At 46.3% G+C, this 12,936-nt stretch overlaps 1 protein-coding gene across 1 annotated transcript in view; it reads right to left on the bottom strand.

The window, feature by feature from the left end:
- Window positions 1–12,936, bottom strand: part of THADA (THADA armadillo repeat containing) — a 1,588,234-nt gene that overhangs the window by 1,069,340 nt on the left and 505,958 nt on the right. Inside the window, exon 25 of the mRNA XM_086927803.1 lies at window positions 1,237–1,350. Within this exon, the coding sequence (XP_086783929.1) occupies window positions 1,237–1,350 (114 nt within the window). The remainder of the gene's footprint in view (window positions 1–1,236; window positions 1,351–12,936) is intronic.

Genomic DNA, 12,936 nt, shown 5'->3' with positions numbered 1-12,936 from the left:
CCGGCCCACATAAAGCCCGGCTTGCAGAGCAATCTTTGCAGACATGTCACTTATCTGCGATGCAGCCTCTTAAATTGGAGATGGGGCTTTCACTGGCAGAATATAGGACAATGGAGCTTACATGGCAAAGATTTTCCAGTCCCACCGAAGATGAAACGTAGGTGGAGAATGTTTTCCCACCCCTGGTGGCTTCTATGACCAAAGAAAACGTGCCCTCGTTTTTAAATCAGATGTCAGATTCACGCAGAATAAGCCTGGATACTGAGAAGAGTGTGTAACTCTTCCCTGTCGCAGGCCCAACCGTTTTAGCCTGCTTCTTAAACCGTGACAAAACTAGTGACAACAACTCATATCATTTCCTTCCTAAAGGCAAAAGAATCCAAAAAGGATTGAAGAGCAGAAACTTTTAAGTATCTGGGGATGTTGGTAGCAATTTCTTTGACAAGCTGACAATGATTTCTATTACTGTGTCAGGGGAGCAGTCTTGCTATGTAAGTGCCTGTAGTCCTCTCTCAGTCACACATGAGATGACTTCCAGCCTTCTGAGCTTGCACTACTGACAGACAAACGCCTACGTGCATGAGACAAGCAACCTGGCTGTCCTGAGGCCAGTTAGGCTGACCTCATCACAGGACCAATGTGAGTTGATGCAAGCCTGCCATCCACTCTGGCTGAAATAAAGTTTGCTTTCAGCCATTCTGGTTGGCCACTGCGTTCAGGCTCATTTAGATGCTCAGATGCAAACCAGCTTGCATGACGAACCTCCTAGAATAGTTTTGCCACCACATAGGCTCGGAGAGCACCTGCTGGTGAAGTGAGGGGTGGCAGTTGCTGGGGGTTAGAAATCAAACACCTATTTCCATCTCAATGGCTGAATCCCTAAGCAGGCGGATTCTGGTTATCAATTTTGCAAAACTCAGTCAAATAATCATTTTAACTAAGTGCTAAAGGGCATAGTTCGAATGAAACGGTAAATTTGTTATTGCATTCACCAATTCATATGTTCTCAATGTTGCAAAGCATTTTACAAAAACTTAGAAATCAAGAGGTCCAACATGTCTACAATATCACTTTTCGTTTTTCAGAAGTAGGAGCAGGCACAGATGGAAAAAATATCACATTTAAAAGATACTCTAAGTGACGTATATATTCAAATTATTAAACAAAGTGAACTTCTTTTTTGTATCTTCTGCAACCGGTTAAATAAATCTGGAGGTTGTTAATCCAGAACATTACCTGCGGGATTGTACTCTGTGGCTCATTCAGAGGCATAGCCAAAGAGATCAGTTCCTTCATTGTCCTTTTCAACAGTCCATCCTTGCAATTTTTTGGTTCTGAGCCAAGTAAAGCCTGTGGGGATAAAAATTAAAAATCACAATGTGAACCAAAAATGTATGTAAAATGTAAAACAATGACTCAATATTAGTACAAGATAACATTTCATTAAAACAAGTGGTTGGGAGGGAAAGAACAAGTAATTTTTTTGGTGGTGCACCTTAAGGTGGATAATCTATACAACTGCAGATTCCTCTCCTTGCGCCATACTGAATATGGAGATTTACGCTGCAGTGCTCCTGCACACTGCTAGGTGGCACTGTGTGGCTCCATGAGGATTCCACACTGCCCCAGAAGTGATGGGAGTCATGTCATTTCCATTTCTGCATCCTCAAACGTAGTTGCAAACAATTGTTTGTAAAGGTGTGCTGATCACTGTGAGAAACTGGGAGGTTGGTTGAGGAGGGTGTGATTCTCAAGCAATAGCCACAATTATTTTCAGTGTGAACCTCAGAAATCACTAAATAAACCTATGCTTAATCCTCTGGTAACCAGACATAAAAGCATTCAGGCTTAACATAGAGGCAATGTGTAAAGTCACAGCACACAAACAGTAAAAAGTGATAATACAAGAAAAATTCCAACCAATTTAGAAAGTAGAATTTAATAAATTATTAAATACCAAAAGGACAAAAATCCAATCAGTACAATTGGAGATATGCAGTTTCAAAGATTTTACGTGAATATAGGGACTAAAAGCACAAACTGGCAATCACAGTTATCTGATCGTGCGTGACAGGGTGAAAGTCACACATTCATGCCTACTGCGATGGATCGCAGCCTGAATACAGGGACCTGGTTAGTCCCGCTGAAAGAATTATCTTCTCAAAGCCTGTCATGATGAGTACAGTTTGTATTAGAGGAGGCCACGGGAAACAGGAAGAGAGTTGCAGATGGTCGTCGCTGTAGCAAGAAGAGCAGGTCGGGCTTTGCTGTAGCGTGAATATTCTGCCAGGCATCGCGGACGGTTGTTGCTGGCACTTCGCACTGATAGTCACAGCAGGCTGTCCATGCTGTAGCGCGAAGAGCAGATCTCGCATTGCTGGTCATCACTAGCGGTCACTGTAGAGTGAAGAGACGGGTTCACTAGAGCTTCGCATCATCAGGCATCAAGATCTTGAGGCAAATGTGCCCGTTCACAGTCGTGAAGAGCCCAAAATATCAGGATTTCTCCTTTATGTTCAGTGCAGTGCATTCTGATACCAACCAAGGACCCAGAACCTGTGGAGGCGCCTCTTGGGGATCAGGGACTCTTGCAGAAGCCAGCAGGGTTCAGGCAGGTCCAGTAGCAGGTACATGCAGGTCCAGATGCAGCAGGTCATGAGGGAGGTCGCAGAGAGCTTGTTATGTCCCTGCAGCTCTGAAGACTGAAGAGAATTTCAGTCATCTACCCCTTGGAGTAACTTCAGTAACTTCAGGTAGACTGGGATGAAGGGAGAAGGTCCAGTCTTCCTTCTCAGCCAGCAGGACAGGCCCCAGACAGTAGGGCAGTTCTTCTGTACTATCCACAAATTCACAAGAGCACTAAAAAAGTTGGTCTGAGTGTCCCATATTTATACCTTGTACCAGCTTGGAAATGGAATGTAAGTGTGGTAGGTGACAGCTCCGCCCCAGCCCTCTTGTCAGTATGGCCCATCCTGCCAATACAAGGTTCCCCTTTATGGCACTGTCTGGGAGCAATGCACATAGGCCAACTGCTACTACACCTAGTCACATGACCTTGGACACAGACTGCAGGTACCAAATAGCTAGGACAAGAAAATGATAACTTTCTAAATGTGCCATTTTCAAAATTGTGACTTAAAATTCGACTTTACAATGAAAAAGGATTTTAAATTACTATTCTTTAGAGATAAAACATTAATATTTCTACCTGTTCCCAAGCAAAAGTTATCACTTATTAAACGTAATAAGGTAACCCGATGTTATCCTACGGGACAGGTAGGTCATGCAGTAGTGAAAATCACATTTAAGAGTTTTTCACTAAGAGGACATGTAGAGAAAAACAAATTTGATAGTTATTTACTAAGAGGATTTGTTATTCTTAAAATTACATGTCCAACTTTTAAAACACAATGCAACTTGCCTATGGGCTGTTTAGGGCCTTCGCCAGGGGTGACTTAGACATATTAAAAAGGAAGGTTTAGGCCTTGCCAGGTCGAAATAAGACAGCACACAGGCATCAATCGAAGACCTGAGACATCTTTTAAAAGACTCCTTAAGAGGGTGGCAGAATAAGTGTTGCAAGCCGACTAGTAGCATTTTATTTACAGGCCTTGGGTACAAGTAGTATCACTTTCCTAGGTAACTTATAGGTAAATGAAATGCTTCAATTGGGTGTAAGCCAATTTTACAATGTTTAAAGGTGTGACCACAAGCACTATAGGACTGGTTGGCAGAGGTAAAGTACACAGAGTCCTAAAAGCCAACAAAAACTGGTTCAGAAAACAGGAAGAGTGAAGGTAAAATGTTTGTGAGTGGCCCTGCAGAGAGGGTCAAGTCCAACAATCACTAACTCAGGACATTTTAGGTGTTAAAAAGAGGCCACCTCATAGACCGGGAAAGCCGGAGGGCACTGAGGAACCTACGGTTAGATGGCGTATCCACCAGAAAGCGCGTCATCAAAGGTAAGTAATGTGTTCTTCTAAAGGATACTTCTATCCACAGATTCCTCACCTTAGAATAGATACCAAAGCAATACCTCCCCAAGGTTGAGGGTCTATGGCGTGGACTCAGACCAAACTATCTTGTAGCGGCGTAATGTCCTTCCTTCCCCACCTGGGTGTCAAGGCAGTACCGCTTCTCGATGTTATGCACAGCTGCCCACGCTGCAGGTAGGCAGATCGCAAGGGCAAGCACTCTTTGCACCAACACAGTGTTGGCAGCCTTAGCCTTGATGAAATAGGCTCTCAGACTATCCAGGTGATGCTTCTTGGCCAGTGTGTAGCAAATCTTAATGCAGAGGACTATCCACCTAGACAAGGTCCTCTTTTGCACCGCCTTCCCTTTCTCTGCTCCAGAGAACCCCACAAAAACTAGATGACCCTTGGAATAATATGTAAATACTTAAGGCCCTCTTGGGATCCAACTGATTAAGCCTCTCCTCCCCTTTAAAGGGGTGAGGAGGAGCAATGTTTGTTGATAGAGTGAATGATTGCCCGACTTTGAGTAAGAAGACTGCCAAAGTTCTTAGAACCAATTTGTCTGGAAAAAAGGTGGAGTAGGGCTGTTGCACTGAGAGTGACTGTAGTCCACGTACAGGACGAAATAACAATGAGGAAGACAGTTTTCATGGTCAGGAAAAGCAGATTCAAGGAGTGGCTTCACAAACTGCTTTGGAGGAAACATGTCAAAAGTCTCATAAATTTCAGCACAGCAGGTGATTTGAAGGAGGATGTCTGGTTCTGCAAACGCAGAAAAGGCTGACAAATGCCCTTTATATTGCCCACTGCAAGGCCAGGTTGGGAAAAAGACAAAAACAAATAAAAGGACATCCACCAGCTTTTCCTATAAAGGGTCTGTATTCAGAGCACCAAACTAGGTCCCAGGATTAATGGCATTCGTGGAAAGGCACCAAATGACAAAGATGGTATCCACTATCTCAGTTGGAAATCAAACACAGTCAATTGTCACCATTCACTTTACAAGCGTGAAGGTGTAAGTTGCATAGATTGGGTTGGAAGACCCTGCCCTGTCGGTGAAACAGGAGGTTCTTTCAAAGTGTCAGCCTCTTCAGATGACACATACTCAGGAGTTCCAGGCACAAATCCGGGACGACCAGGATGACGTGGGCCAGATCATTCTTGATCTTCTTCAGAACTCAGGACAGTAAGAAGCGCGAAGGCGTACAGGACTCCCTTGTTCCATTTCAGCTGGATTGTGACTCTTAACAAGTGTTTTTGTGGAAACTCATACATGCAAAGTGACATTGCCCTCCTTGTCGCTAGTGAAAAGTTCACCCACTGGTGGAAGACACCCTGCACCAACTTGGGATGTGAGCACCAGTTATGATCCGCCAAACAATGCCTGCTTAGTTTGTCCACACTGCCCTTCAGAGACCCCACCAGGTGACATGGTGACCAGAAATATGTCCTGGACCTCCAGAGGTGTAAGACAACCTGGCACAGGGCCCAAGACCCCAATCTGTCTTGCTTGTTGCAGTACTACATGCTGGTGGTGTTGTCAGTGAGAACCTGCACCAGCCTCTCGATGATGAAGGCCTTCAGGGTTAGGTGAATGGCCCGCTACTCCAGAAGACTGATGACAAGTTGACCCTCCACTGGACACCAGAGTCATCTGCTGACCATCTCCCCGTAGTGACCCCCTCACCCCAGCTGTGATGTGTCAGTCTCTACTTTTAGCTTCAGGTAGAGAAGAGAATGATAAAAGAGTTAAGAGATATAGGTCATAGTCCAATAAGCCCTAAGAAAAGGTTCTATGAGAGAGACACTATAGACAAACCATCAAGAAATTACAGGATTGTGAGGAAGTATTCATATGAGGTTCAGATAAGGGTGGTAATGTGGGCAAAAGAAACGTATATGAAGGAAGATTATAAACAACTTAATGATTTGGAGCTCTAAAGAAGGTTTACTATGTCTGATTATCTAAACATAACAAAATGCTTTGACATTGAACTAAACAAATGGCGAGATGATCAGTTATGATATCGATTTCTAAGACAGGAACACCCAAGACCTCCCATTTTCTATATTATTCCGAACGTGCATAAGAATGTTCACAGTCCTCCTGGATGCAACATAATGACAGCACAGGGAAACATGTTTGAGAATGTCTCCAAATACATTGATTTGTATTTAGGTCCATTAGCAGCTAATCTCCCTTTGTATATTAAAGACACAAAGGGCCCGATGTAGGTAGGGCTTTACCGATCGGTATCGGCCGAAAATACCGATTTTTGGCCCTTACCGATCGGTAAACAGCCATCGAGATGTAGGGGACCAAAAACAGAACGAATCGGATAGAAAACCGATTCGGAATGTGTACCGAATGTGAAAGAATCCGATACGTACATACCGAAAATCGGATATGTAACGAATCGGAAAAACACCGATTCGGTTACAAAGACCGAATCGGTCCATGTACCGAATCGTTAGTGACACCGAATCGGAAAATCACCGATTCGGTCCCACTACCGATTCGTTAGCGACACCGAATCGGAAAATCACCGAATCGGTCCCACTACCGATTCGTTAGCGACACCGAATCGGAAAATCACCGAATCGGTCCCACTACCGATTCGTTAGCGACACCGATTCGGAAAATCACCGATTCGGTCCCACTACCGAATCGGAAAAAATACCGATTCGGACATGATCCGATTCGGAAAACATGCCGATTCGTATAAATCTCCGATCGGGAAATTCCCCGATTCCGACAGTTGGGGAGATGTAGGGAGGCACAGAAACACCGAAATCGGCTCAAAATCGGTAGAATTCACTCGGTATTTACCATGGATTGCAATCAGGTGGTAACCAACTCCAACCCATATAAACAGTCCCAAAATGCATTGCAACTTGCAGGATGGCAGCTTTCTATGTCATTGCGAGGCGGCTACGGCTACAGCAGGAAGGACTGAGGGAATGGCTAAGAAATGAACAGGTCTACAGACAGAGGATAACCCTGTTCATGCTCACTGAGGCTGAGATCCTACAGAGATACAGGCTGGACTCTGACACCATACTTGAGCTCATCAGGGACCTTAAGCCATACTTGGACCACCACACCCCAAGGGCACACGCCATCCCTGCGCACGTCCAGGTGCTATGCAGCCTACACCTGGTAGCGTCTGGCAGCTATCAAAGTGGAGCAGCAGCAGCAGGAGGGGTGAGCCAGAGCAGCCTGTCAAGGTTCTTCCACATATTCCTTGACGCCATGATAGACAGGATGGACCAATACATCTCATTCCCTGCAACCCACGCAGAACTGCTACAAACCAAAGCGGACTTCTACCAGATGGCACACTTTCCCCAAGTCATCGGTTGCATAGATGGCACGCATATTCCGATTTGCCCACCAGCGGACACCGAATACATATACCGCAATCGGAAATCGACACACACCATCAACGTGCAGGTGATCTGCAATGCCAAGTGCACCATCACAGACCTGGTAGCAAAATTTCCAGGGAGTACCCATGACTCCTATATATTCCAACAGAGCGGCATATATGCACGGCTGATGGCTGGCGATTTTGGAGAAGGATACCTCCTAGGTGAGCCACATCATCAGACCCCCATAACACATAGTAGGTAGGTGTAATACATGTATGCATGTGTCTAATGTGACCCCTTTCTCTTCCAGGCGACAGTGCATATGCCCTCCGCTCATTCATACTCACCCCCTACCTCAACCCCTCCACACCCAGCCAAAGGAGGTATAACCGTGCCCACATACGCACCAGGAATGTTGTTGAACGGACCTTTGGCATCTGGAAAAGTAGATTCAGATGCCTGCACAAGAGTGGAGGTGCAAGGCAGTATACCCCCATCACCTGCTGCAAGATCATAGCTGTATGTGCAATGTTACACAACCTTGCGGTCAAGAAGGGCACTGAGGTGGAGTTGTCTGACTACGAGGACTATGACGACGACGAAGCTGTGCCACTGACACAGCCAGCTGGGGCGTGTACGCCATGTGATGGCAGATACAGACGTGAGGAGATCACTGAGAACTATTTCTGACTGAGTACAGATGCAAAGACAGCTAAATGTTGGTTGGAAAATAAACTTTTTAATAGTGATGCACCACAGTTACATCACTGAAGTGCATAAAAAAATGGAGTCTGTCAAAACAAATAAAGTCCAGGCTTCTGGTATGATCACCCCCCCTTGCCAGCCTATTTTTTGGCCCGCTTTCCAGACCCACTGGGGTGTCCCTCGGCCCCCTCCGAATGGCCAGCAGCATCAGCGGAGCGCCTGGTGCTCCTCCTTGGCTCTGATGCAGCGCTGGCCGGGCTGCTGCGGCTGCTGCTGTCACCAGCATCACCCAGGTCCAGGGCAGGATTGGAGGCGGCGTTCGATATTAACATGGCCTCCATGGCCGTGGTGATCTTGGCCATCCCCCTGGTCAGCTCTGCAGTATGCTGACTCTGCACCGACTCCTGATTTGCGCTACGCTGGCACAGCTGTGCAGTCGCCGCTGCAAGGCGGGCCATGGCCCGGTTGAGCACCCGGGCATCCCTCCTGCGCGCAACCTCATGCTCCTCCTGCCTGGCAGAGGAGTGGGTGATGGCAGTGGTCAGCCTGCCCAACCCTGCTGCCACCTCCTTGTTGCTGTCCACAACAGCCTGGAACCCCTTCACCAACTCCCCCATCTGCAGGTTGTGCTGCAGGAGCTGGCGTTGGCAGGCCATGGTGGATCTGGCCTGTTGGCGCTGGATTTTCACCATCTGGCCCTCCAGGCCCAGGAACACACTGCCCTCCCGTGCTGGTGCAGCAGTGGTGGTGGTGGTGGTGGTGGTGGTGGCACGGCGTCTGGCACTGCTGCCTCCGGCCTGCTGAGTGGGCTGGGGTGCCACTGGTGGTGGTGTGGTGCTGGCCGGTCCCGGAGCCCCTGCTCCCAGGACAGGTAGGACGGGTGGCAAGGCCACGGTTGTGGCAGGAGATGTTGTCGGCGGAATGGTCTGCCGTGTTGGGGAGTTGGATGGGGAAAATTCCAAGGGGGGTGAGCTGGGCAGTACTGGGGAGTGCACTGCCTGGAAATCAATCACCAGGACTCCCTCCATTCCAAGCCCTGGGGTGTCTCCTTCCTCATCCTCTTCCTCCTCCTCCTGGCCAGGCTGGCTGGTGCTCGGCCCTGCCACTGCAGTATGTGAAGTCGTAGCTCCCTCTGCTGCCACAGTGGTGCCGCCTGATGGTGCCCCTAGGTACAAAGAAGCATTTGTAAACTGAGTGCCGATGTATTACAGTCAGTACAATTATGGCATTCCACATGTCCTTGCATCTCCTTACACCGTGTCACACTGTTTCCTGTCTTGTGATTCTGCACTGACATATTTGGCTAACTCCTGCTGACTACATGTACCATGATGCTTGTCTCTTGTATGTTGGTGACAGTACAGTGCTGGTGTTTGCCTATGCATTGTGTATAATGGGGAGGTGTCTGGTAGGGTGTGTCATGATGCGCATGCTTCTTACCTGTAGCTGTGGCCATCGCTGTGCTGTCCAGGGTCCCGATCCCTACAATGCTCTCCCTCTCGATGGTGCTGGAGACAATTTCCTCCAGCTCGGTGAGGGGTGGCGCCGGGTTCTTGCCTCCTCCGGTGAGTCCTGCCTGCCTTTGGAGGTCGGCCAGCTTCCTCTTGGTGAGGCTGCGGAGGTCATAGAACCTTTTCTTAAGTTCCTCAATGGACCTGGGGGTGACTCCAGCAGCATTTACCTTCTGGGCGATCTCTGCCCACAATCGCCTCTTGGTGCTGTCTGGCACGTTGAGGGACAGCTTGCCAAAGAGCTGGCGGTGCACCCTCACCACCTCCTCAACCAGCACCTGTAGTTCTGTGGTGGTGAATTTGGGCTTCCTCTTTTGGGAGGACTTCTGGCTTCCTGCCTGATCTGCCATAATCTCTTGCTCCTGCTCAGTCTGCAACCTCCTTCTCCCACTGCTGCTAACTGTGTGTTGGGCTCAGGCAGGCTTTCCAGAAACTTCTAGAAACTTCTTAATTGGCTGCACCTGCCAGGGTTGCCACTCCCTGTTTGGGTGGGGGAGGGGGAGCCACCTCATTGGCTGAATCGCCTATTGCCGAGTCTGGTTTTACCGATTCGGTAAAATCCGAATCGGTAAAATCCGATTCGGTAAAATCCGATTCGGTAAAATCCGATTCGGTATTATCCGAATCGGTAAAAGCCGAATCGGGTCATGCAATGCATTCCTATGGGCTTTTTCGCCATGGGTCTATGATTGCCGAATCGGTTTTTACCGATTCGGCATTTACCGAATCGGTATTCGCCGAATCGGAAATATCCGATTCGGTGGTAGCCGATTCGGTATTTTCCGATTCGTTGTTGGCCGATTCGGTACTTTCCGATTCGGACCGAGCTGAATCGGAACGTACCGAATCTCATTACCGATGCCGACCGAATCGGTCTTCAGTCGGTATTTATTTCCTACATCTCGTTTTCCGATTTCAGAATACCGATTCGGCCCGCCTCGGTATTTTGAAATCGGAAAATCCCGTTTACCTACATCGGGCCCTTAGAACTTACAGCCTAGGATCTTAGATGCAAACTGAGAAGAAGACATCTTGCTGATGACATTAGATGTTGCAGAGTTATACACAAGTAGAAGTCATGCAGATAGCTTTAAGGTTGTTGAGCAGTATTTGAGAGCTAGATCCATAAGATTTAACAAGCACAATTGTATGTTGAAACTAAATGGAGAAAAAACGGAGGTCCTCCTGGGGGAAAACCATGACCTTTGGAACCCCGCACATTGGCCCTCCTGCCTGGGAAAACTTCCCCAACCAACTACTCATGTACGTAATCTAGGGGTACTTATCGATAATGTTCTCTCCATGAGACAACAGGTTAACAAGGTCGTTGGCCTGTTTTACCATCATGAAGTGGCTAAGAAAAATCCTGTGGATGTTGCCCTCCGCTACCCAAAAGACCGTAGTCAATGCCCTCATAACGTCTAGGCTTGACTACGGCAACATCCTGTATCTTGGCTCAAATCAGGCCGTGGTTAGGCGACTGCAACTAGTACAAAATTCAGCCGCCAGACTACTATGCAACATCCCTAAAACAACCAGCGTATCAAATTACCTGCGGGTCCTGCATTGGCTCAGGGTTGAGAACCGGATTAGGTTCAAAGCCTTGAGCTACATGTTCAGGATTAAAGCTGGCACGGCACCCAAATATCTTCAGGCATTAGCCCGCCCTTACTTTCCAGAACGAAACCTGCGTTCACAATCAGCAGCTAAATTCTGTGTACCTAGGTTCAGGTTAGCAAGAATGGGAGGGAGGTCCTTTTCACATCTAGGACCCACTCTCTGGAATTCACTCCCTCCCCACATACGCAAGGAGGAGAACTATGCCAGGTTCAGGAGAAGCATCAAGACCTGGTTATTTGAGAAATAGATTCTGCTTGCTCCATTTCACTAAATCTATCTTGTACTGTGTCTCGGCGCCGGGAAACCCTTTTTGGGTAGCTGAGCGCCTTATAAATGTAAAAATAATTTTAAAAAAATAATATGTTACTTAGTCTGATGAAATGGTGTTTAGCGAAAATACGTATTTTCATGTTTAACAGAGATATTCTGCTAATGTAGGGGGAATAGCGATTGGCACCTGCTTCACCTCCAGTTATCCAAATTTGCATATGGGCTCGTGGGAGGATCATGTGCTCGGAGGAAACAGGATGGAAAAATGGGCTAAAAATGTGCTTTGGTCCGGTTTATTGACAGCATTTTCATTATTTGGAAAGATAGTAAAACGGAGGCAGATGCATTTGTGGAAGAAATCAATGTTAATGATTAGACTGCATCATTCACTACTAAGATCACCAATACAGAGAAAGAGGTATTGGATGTTTTAATATGTGTGGAAGATCAGAAATTGGTTACAACCCTATACCGTACTGCCATGCCAGCTAACCGCCTTTTACATCCATGTAGATTTCATCCAAGTCCATGGAAGTATTCACTTTGGTGAGTTATTCATAGCCAGACGAGTATGCAGTACAGATGAAGAATATCATAAAACTGCTAATGACATGATAATGAGTTTTAGAACCAGAGGCTATAAATGAGCTATATTAAAAACATTGGATGACAGAGCAACCAAATACACAAGAGAAGGAGCTCTCTCCGAGTAAAATCCAAAGTGAAGGAAACAGGACATAGATTTGTTACCAAATACAATAGTCAACATAGACAAGTGAGAGCAGCATTAAATAAAAACTGGAACTTGATCAAAAGTGATCCAGTGATAGGTACTGAAATACCTAGAAGACCATTGATCAGGATCAGATATGCCAGATCAATGACCGATCAATTAGTAAGAAGTAATGTGATGTCCACAAAAAGGAAAGAAAAATGGTTATCCTTGAAAGGGGGCTTTGCTAAATGTAATAGGTGTAAAGCTTCCCAGACAGGCAAGAACATCACTACAATCCATACTCCCACTGATAAAGAGATTAAAATTAGAGGAAGGTTAACATGCAAGAGTGTTTTGTGGTGTATGTACGTACTTGCCCATGCCCTAAAACATATATGAGCAGTAACAAATTACCATTACATAAGAACATTTTACAACTTCTAAGGGCTATCAGGAATGGTGATGCAACTTACCTGGTAGCAAGTTTATGCATGGGAATGATGAATTAAAGCTAAGATACAGTGTAAAAGCACACATCCACAAATATATGTGGGGAAGAGACAGAGAACATCATTTGATAAGACCAGAATCTTGATTCATAGAGATGGAGAGCAATTAATCTATTGTTATAAACATAGATAAAGAACTATATACCTTACGCTTAGCATAGTATGGAGCAAGTAGATATAATGTTCCCTTTAGCCAAAAAGTATCCAAATGAATTTGTTTTGTACAATCATTTGGTTACATATATAATTTTCCTTCC

This window comes from Lissotriton vulgaris, chromosome 6, assembly GCF_964263255.1.
Source record: "Lissotriton vulgaris chromosome 6, aLisVul1.2, whole genome shotgun sequence".
Lineage (NCBI taxonomy): Eukaryota > Metazoa > Chordata > Amphibia > Caudata > Salamandridae > Lissotriton > Lissotriton vulgaris.
This window is presented reverse-complemented; position numbering and strand designations above follow the sequence as displayed.